Source organism: Cygnus atratus, chromosome 22 (assembly GCF_013377495.2).
Source record: "Cygnus atratus isolate AKBS03 ecotype Queensland, Australia chromosome 22, CAtr_DNAZoo_HiC_assembly, whole genome shotgun sequence".
Taxonomy (NCBI): Eukaryota; Metazoa; Chordata; class Aves; order Anseriformes; family Anatidae; genus Cygnus; species Cygnus atratus.
Window position 1 is genome coordinate 5,075,358 of NC_066383.1, and position 7,991 is coordinate 5,083,348.

The 7,991-nt window shown below is 62.6% G+C and overlaps 1 protein-coding gene across 1 annotated transcript in view; it reads left to right on the top strand.

The window, feature by feature from the left end:
* Nucleotides 1-7,674, top strand: part of LOC118252481 (nectin-1) — a 55,528-nt gene extending 47,854 nt beyond the window's left edge. The window contains exon 6 of the mRNA XM_035555779.2: nt 7,055-7,674. Within this exon, the coding sequence (XP_035411672.1) occupies nt 7,055-7,596 (542 nt within the window). The 3' untranslated portion in view covers nt 7,597-7,674. The remainder of the gene's footprint in view (nt 1-7,054) is intronic.
* The last annotated feature ends 317 nt before the right edge of the window (nt 7,675-7,991 follow it).

The following is a 7,991-nucleotide window of genomic DNA, read 5'->3' on the forward strand; positions in this document are numbered from 1 at the left end:
TGGTACATGCTTTTCTCCGGGGGATTTTTTGTTTGCCGGGGGAAGGAACCAGACTGACAGAGCTCTTTGCTGAGCACGGACGTGGGGCAGCACCCGCCCTGCCCCAGCCCAGCCCAAAACCCCCAAAAAAGGGCAAGGTCGTGGCCAAAACCCATCCAGCTGCTGGAGGTGCCCACCAGAGCGCCGTGTTCCTGGGGCTCTGCAAACTGCCAGCCCCACAGCAGCGGCGCACCTCGGGCACCTGTATGGCCGCGGGCTCCTCTGGGGACGTGGGGTTTTGGTTCCCCCCGGGCTTCGGTGGATTTCCCCGTCCTGGTGGTTTTCAGAGGAGAGGCGGAGCATCGTTCTCATGCTCGACCAGCACAGCACTGGCAAGTGGAGTGGGCACCGGTGGGGTTCCTAGGGAACAACTTTGGGTGGATGTCTGCCTGTATTCCTAGTTTATTCCTAAAAATCCAAACTGTGGTGCTGAGATTAAGCAAGAGGGACGGAAGGACACACCAGCAGCCCCCGCTAGGAGCAGGGAGCAGCCAGCACGCTAAGCCAGGGCTCCACCGTGTTAAAAAAAAATAAAAACCGCCACGCTTTTAATAATTCATTGGATCTGAATATGTTTATCCAGCTCTCCCTCAGGACCGATTAGGCCAGTGCTGGGGAGGGCTCAGCCGCCCTCTCTCAGCTATTACAGGTACATTTGTTTGGGTCTTGCAGACAATTTAGGGATTGTCAGCGGACCACGAAGCATCTTTCAAGAGATGCATGCCGTAAACGGAGTTCAATCTAGTGAGCAGCCAGCCTGGGGAGAAAAAAAAAAAAAAAAAAAAAAAACAACACAAAAAAACCACGGAAGGTTGGTGCAGAGAAAAACCTGCAGCAGCCGCCCAGCATCCTCCATCCCAGCCCCCGGGAGGAGGAGCAGGGCTGGGTCAGCCCCGATTCGTTCCGGGGGGAGGCGGCTGCACGCTTCTGTTCGAGTTCGAACGTATTAAAGGGCTTGATAAGTGGAAATTTAATATTTTACTCCTGCAATCTGTTCCTGTAATAGCTTCTCCTGCCTTGCAGGACCTTTGTCAGTCGCAGCCAAGCCATGTAGTGTGACATGTAGCTATTTATTACGGGCGGGCGGGTGACATAATAAAAGGCTGGGGGTATAGACTGCCTGGGGCTGCCCGCGTGCCCTGCGTGCTTGCACACGCGTGTGGCAGCCCTGCACGGAGGGGAGGGCCCATCCGTGTGCACGGCTGTGTGCGGCCCCCAAAAGCTGCACGCCTTTCGTGAGGCTGCCCTGCCGCGCAGCCGTGCGTGAACGTCGGTGCACGGGCACGTGTGAGCGTGCACGTGTTGGTGGGCATGCGCCGGGATGGGCCTGCTGGTGCGCAGCAGCGTTTATTGCCCCGCGATACGATTATTGTATGCCCTGGCCCTCGGGCACGCGGGTGTGCATACCCAGCGGGGTGCGTGTGCGGGTTGGGGGCATCCGTGCGCTCGTGCCGTGGCTTCAGCAGGAGGAGGATGCTCTCAGAGCTTCGCCTCTCCAGCAGGCAGGCTTCAAAGCCGAGAGAGAATCGCGGGGCTGGAGCTGGTGGGTGCACCCCAGGTCGGCAGGGGACAGGGCTCCACGTGTGTGCACCCTGCAAGAGTGGCGCAAGGACGGGAGGCTCCGTGCTGGTCCGTGCGGGCAGCGCCCGCCTCGTTGTGCCCGTGGGCAGCTCTGGAGCCCTGCCCGCGGGGTGGGGGAGAGCTGCGGGAGCTCGCAGCAGGGAGTTATTTACACACCGCCAGCCAGCCCAGCGCAGCAAGGTCACAGCAAACAGCCCGTGGGGTTGCGACGGGCTCCGTGCACGAGAAAAAGCGCTCTCTGGGCAGCGTCACAGCCCGTCCCCCAGCGGGTGCACCCCAGCCCAGCCACCGCCCAGCACCCAGGGCTGCTCCAGCTAAGAGGACGCAGGGCAGGGGGCTAAGGGCAGCCGGCCGGGGGGGCTCTGCCTGATGCTGACCCTCCGGACGGCGTCTGCTGCACCCCGTCTGCTGGCATCCGTGCCAAGGGCCCCCGCGGGAGCGGCGCCTGATTGACAAGCGGTAGGTGACCTGGCGGGGAGATTAAAACCTCAGGCTCGCTTGGCGTCTGGCCTGAAAGCCGTCACACTCTGACACGCCAGCGGCAGCTGCTGCGCTGCTGGATTAGTCGCCAGCGGTTTGTTCTCCCCCCTCTGCCTCCTCTCCTCCCTGCGCCGCTGCGGCACAAGGAGAGCAGGAGTGCCCTGCTCGGGGACGGGAAGGCAGGAGCCCCCCGCGGCAGGAGGTGGGATGCTGAGAAGGAAAAGAGCAGCAATGCCGCCAGGTTCTCCAACCAGCCCTGTCTGGGCTGGGGCAGGTGCAGAGGTTTCTCCCTATCGTGACTCACGAGCAGAACGGGTCAAAGTCCCGGGATAATTTGGCGTGGACAGTGCTTGCACGGACAGGTTGCCGCCAGCAATCCATCTCCTAAAAATAATAAAATGAAACCACTGCGTTCGCTTGGTGCCACCTGGGAGCTGGGGACCTCTTGGTTTTAGGGCTCCTGCTCCTCCCCAGAGCTGCTGCTCGCCCCTACCAGCTGCTGCTGCGGGGGGGGGGGGCTCCGCGAGGCACGAGGAAATCCAGAGCCTTCCTCCGGAGGAGCTCCGTGCAAGGAGCAGCTTGGGCTGGCACGTATCCGAAAGGTGATTTCTCATGGAGTGTGACATTTTCCTCGACGCCTCTGGCTCCAGCGAGAACCTCGGCTGGTGGTGCTGAGTTTCTCCTTGGCCCTTGATTGAAGGGAAGAGGGTGGGATTGTGACTTCACGAAGAGACGTGTCCACAGGAAGCAGCACCTTTTAAAATATCCAAGCAGTGCGATGAGCAGGAGGGCTTTCGAAAGGGCTTACCTGTTTATCATAGAAGAATAATCTGGTGGCTAAAAATACATTCATTTTTTTCTGATCGGGGCCCTGCCTGCCCTTGGGAGCAGGCTCTTGTCCCTGTGGGTTCTCTGACGTCTAATGAGGTTTAGGTGCCACCTCTGCCGGGGGTCCCACCTGGGATCTCTCCGAGAGCTGTGTGATTGGGATAATTCTGGCTCCTTCTCCATCGGATAGTACAGAAATCGGCCAGCAGGTTCAAAGAGCCGTAGCTGAGGGATGCATGGGCGGGCGGCGTGATCTGCATAGGTCCCTTTTTGTGCTGGCAACCAGCCATTAACAGAAAGGAGCGATTTTAGCACGTGCATTTCCCGAAGCCACCCTCGTGATGGGGACGGTCGGCTTCGTCCGCGCTGCTACGCCCCTGGGCGCTGCCAGCTCCCGGTTCCCGGCAGCCGGAGAAGCCCCCGAGCCCCCTCCCGGGGGGAGGCAGGAGCAGGACAGGGCGATGCCGGTGGGATCAAAGGGAACCGGAGCGAAGCCCCGGGGGCCATCCCCAGCCTTCCAGCTCCCAGCTGCCGCCCCGAGCCGTGCGGGAGCTGGCACGGGGACAGGGAGCTGGGCCGAAAGCAACAGCTGGCAGAGCCGGGCAGCGGGCAGATAGTGTTGCTGCTCTAATTCCTATTCACACAGCGCTCCCTGTTTTTATGAGGGCTGGGGGGGGGGGGGGGAGCAGGAGGAGGGGAGGCTCTTTATGCTGGCATTAAAGCCCGGCTTGTTCCCCCTCCCTGCGCTCTGCCGTCTCCTGTTTCCCCCCTCCGCTTTTCACAGCGGCTTCAGTTCTCTCCAGACTCTTCCTAATGGATTTTTCACATGGGGGCCCCCAGCACGCTCAGGCATCGCACCGGTCTCCAAAAATTTCACGCACCCCTCGGACACAAAAAGGGGATCCTTTTCCCACACTTCCCCCTCTCTCCCCGGCCCGCGCCTGCGCTCTCCTTTACGCCCCGTGCACGAAAGCGGGTGGGCAGCGGGTGGGCAGCACCCTGCCTCCCCTTTCTGGGGCTGGCGACAGTGGCTGCGTGCCGAGAACCAGACCCCGTCCCGAGCCACGAGGGAGCCTGGCGGTGTCCTCGGTGTCCTTGTCGCAGCACAGAGGCACCCAAGGGTCCCTCTCCCGTCCCGGCTCATCCAAGCCTTGCAGCCCGCAGGAGGGTGCCCGGCGCCCAGAGGCCACGGAGAGGGGCGCGGGGAGGCAGCGGTGGTCTGCACCGCCATCCAGCGGCGGTGGCACGCCTCGGCCCACCCTGGATCACTCTTTCCTCTTTTTTTTTACCCATTTCTGACCGCCCCCCCCACACACCAGGCCTGGCCCCGTTCCCCCTCTGCGCCCCCTGAGCCCCTCGGTCCCGCAGGCTCGGAGCGCGGGTGGGTGACGGAGGGGGACCGGTTTGGGGAGGAAGGGGGTGATTTTGGCTGCGGGCTTCCCGTCTTTCTAATCCCTCTCTTCCCACGGTTTGGTTTTGGTTTTCTCTGGCATGGGAAGTGGGCCACTGCGAGGAGGACGGGGATGGGAGCTGAGCAGAAAATAGGTTCAGCCGAAGAAGGTGTGAAAGCCCAAGAGCGGCGCGTTGGCTGCCGTGTCCGCGGCGGTGGCCCTGGCACGGGGGTGGCAGGTAGGCGAGCGTTATCTCAGGGGCGGGCAGCACAAAGGGCAGGAGAAAATAAATATATACGGGAGAGGCAGGAAAACATTCGCCCTTCCGTTTCGTGCCTCCAGCCCGGGCTGATAACGAGGCTGGTAATGGAAAAGTGGGCCAAGCGCCTTTGGAAGGAGTGCGCGGAGCTTCAGATCAGAGTTTTGTAGGTGGGGGTAAGACATCACCGACATCGCCCCCGGGGTGTGGGGCAGCTCGCTGGCCTTTCCCTGCACCCCTCCAGCTCCAGGCTTTGGGGTCTGGGCTCCACGGGACTGCAGGGCTGGGGCGGGAGCTGGCACGGGCAGGGCTGGATGCTGCGCGGATGCTCGCGTGGTAGAAGCGGAGCCCTCGGCAGCCAGGACTAGCAGGGGATGGACGTGACATTTCTTGCTGGCTCGGCAGAGAGGCTTTGCATTAAGCAGCTGGCTGTGACAAGCCTTCTGTTGAAGCAACATGTGGTTTTGGCTTCCCAGAGCCCAGCCTCAGCTCCCTGTGCTGAAACGCATGCCCTCACTCCTGCTCCGGGGGCTGTCTTTGGAAAGAGATGCTGACTCCTGCCTGCGCAGCATCTTTCTCCTTGTTCTGGCCGCAGCAGGGAGCCTTCCATCTGCCTGCCCCCCAGCCCGTTCTGCCCACTGTGCTGCTCTGCGCCTGCTTTCAGGCTCGTGAGGCTTCGCTCGAGGCAAGTCAGCGCTGCAGAAACCACGATGCTGTTGCTGGGACGATGTCTCGGGAAAGGCAGGAGTGAAACAGCTCTCAGGCACGAGCAAAACGCTTGCGCCAGAAAGATCAGGCCAGCGACTGCTCGGGTTCAGAACCCTTGTCCAAAACGTGCAGCTGTTTTCTGGAACTGCCTCTGCGGAGAGGAAGCAAACGCTTTTCTCCCCTCTCCCTTCGTGGCTGGGCTAACTTGTGCTGCAGGGCAGCCCCGCTCCCTGCACTGCTCTCCCTTGTCCAGGATTTCCTGCCCTAATGCAGAAACTTGGCTGCCAGCAGCAGACTCCCACGGGCCCGTGACGAGGGGACAGAAAGCAGATTCGGCCTCGTATCCGCTTTCTTTCAACCCCTCCCAGCCCATCGCCCATCCTGGCTGCTCTTGTAGGAGGACGTGCTGAGGTCGCTAGTCCTTCTGCGCCTGCCGGGTAAAAAGTGAGGGCCGGGAGGGTCCTGAGCAGCATTAAGGGCTTGTGGCTCCGAGCAGGGCTGGGAGACAGGGCTGGGGTGTGGAGGGAGCAGCGTGGGGGGGCCGAGCTCGGCGTGCGAGGGCAGGGGCTGGTGGTCGGAGCAGCCCAGGTGCCGTGCTGCTGGTCCTGGGATGCTGCTGGGTGCCGGTCCCGCGGTCTGTTCATGCTGTCAGTGTCTCCTCTCCCTCCCTTCTCCCACTGCCCACGTGGATGGGGGGCAGGGGTGGAGGGTCTGGGCACAGCAGAACCCAAAAGTGACCGGCATCACGCAGGATGGGCGCCGGGGACCCCCCTTACCTAGGGGTGCCAGGGGGTGTTAACCTGGCATCTGCTGCTGGAATTCGGAGGCAGGTGAAGGACGGAGACAGCCACTTGGTGCTTGAAGCCTCCTGGACACCGCTGCTCGACGGGCAGCTGGAGAAAGCAAGCAGAGTTCGGCCAGGGGCTGTGTCTGCGCCAAGGGAGGGCTGGGAAGGGTGACTTACGTCCCGGATCAGACTTTTATCTGTGCCAAAAAGCGTGGCTCAAACCGCGTGAAAGATGAGGGAGCTGCTTTCCCGTCTCTCTCCTTCTCTTTTTAGCATTGTTCGTTTACGAGCGGGTCAGGGTGTCTGTCGGAACAAGATTAGCTTGAGCCGTGGCACCGTGCCGGCCGCAGGAGCAGAAGGGGGGGGAGGTTGGTGTCCCTGCGCCGCCGGGCAGCCAGCCCCCACCCCGAGCATCACCGCACGGCCGTGGGGTGTGGGTGGGGGGGCGACGAGGTGCTGCTGCCCTCGGGGTTGGGCTCGGGGTGGGCTGGGATGCCGAGGAGGGGGACACAAAGCACCGCAGCCGCTCGGTGCCCGCCGCCGGGTGGGTTTGGGGTCCCGCTCCCCGCGCCGGAGCATCGTCGGGCTGTCGGTAGGCGCGAAACCTCCCCGTAAAACGGAAAGCGCCCGGACCGATGGCGTCGGGGGTGTGGGATCCGAGCACGCCTGGAGGAACCGGGAGGGGTGGGGAGGGAAACGCCGCTTCCAGCCTGCTGGGCTCCTGCATGCAGCTTGGCGAGCTTGGCACGGCATGGCCGCATCCCCGTGCTGGGGCAGAGCTCCTGCTCTGACCCCTGCTCTGACGCACCCTTCTCCCCTTTCCCTGCTTTTTCCCTTCCCTGTTCCTTACCCTCATCTTCCCTCCCCCCCCCCCCACCCACCCACCCCACCCAAAAAAAATGGCAATGAGAGCACGGAGGGAGGGCGCGTTTCCGCATGGTTTGACACTGTTCCCCCTTCCATCTGTCTTTTCCTACCCAGAATTTCCCTACACCCCGTCTCCAATCGATGATCGCAAATCCATGGTGCAGCCGAACATCCCCACCCCCGTGATCGGGGGCATAGTGGGAGGCGTCTCGCTGGTCCTGGTGGTGGCCGTGGTGCTTTTTGTGGTACTCCGGCGCCGGCGTCACACCTTCAAGGGTGACTACAGCACAAAGAAGCACGTGTACGGCAACGGCTACAGCAAGGCCGGCATCCCGCAGCATCACCCCCCCATGGCCCAAAACCTGCAGTACCCCGACGACTCGGACGACGAGAAGAAGCCGGGCCCGCTGGGCGGCAGCACCTACGAAGACGAGGACGAGGACGCGGGAGGCGAGCGCAAGCTGGGCGGCCCCAACAAGTACGAGGAGGACGCCAAGCGGCCTTACTTCACGGTGGACGAGGGCGAGGCGCACCCCGAGCCCTACGACGAAAGGACACTCGGCTTCCAGTACGACCCCGAGCAGCTCGACATCGCCGAGAACATGGTGTCGCAGAACGACGGATCCTTCATTTCCAAAAAGGAGTGGTACGTGTAGCTCGCCTCCTGGCTCCAGCCACGCGCCCGCACGCAGACACGCGCCCGCCAGCTCCCCCCGCGTCGCCGCCGAGCCCAGCAGCGGGGCCCCCCGCGCCCCCGGCACGCGCCCCCCCGCACGCCCCCCACGGACTTCGGAGGCTCCGGCGCTGGCGAGCGGGTGGGGGGGGGGGGGACATGGGGGTGGGGGGTGGGGGCGCGGGGAAAGCTTTGCTTACAGATCATTTTTTGTTTTGTTATTTTTTTTTTTGGGGGGGGGGGGGGCGGGGACGGGCCGGGAGGTGGGAGGTCGGGTAATTATTTCCTCGGTTTTGGTTTTGCCTTTTTAATTTCTCTCGACGACTTTTTCGTCCCCTTCTGTGGTGTTTGTATTGGTCGGTGGCGTAGGTGTTACTA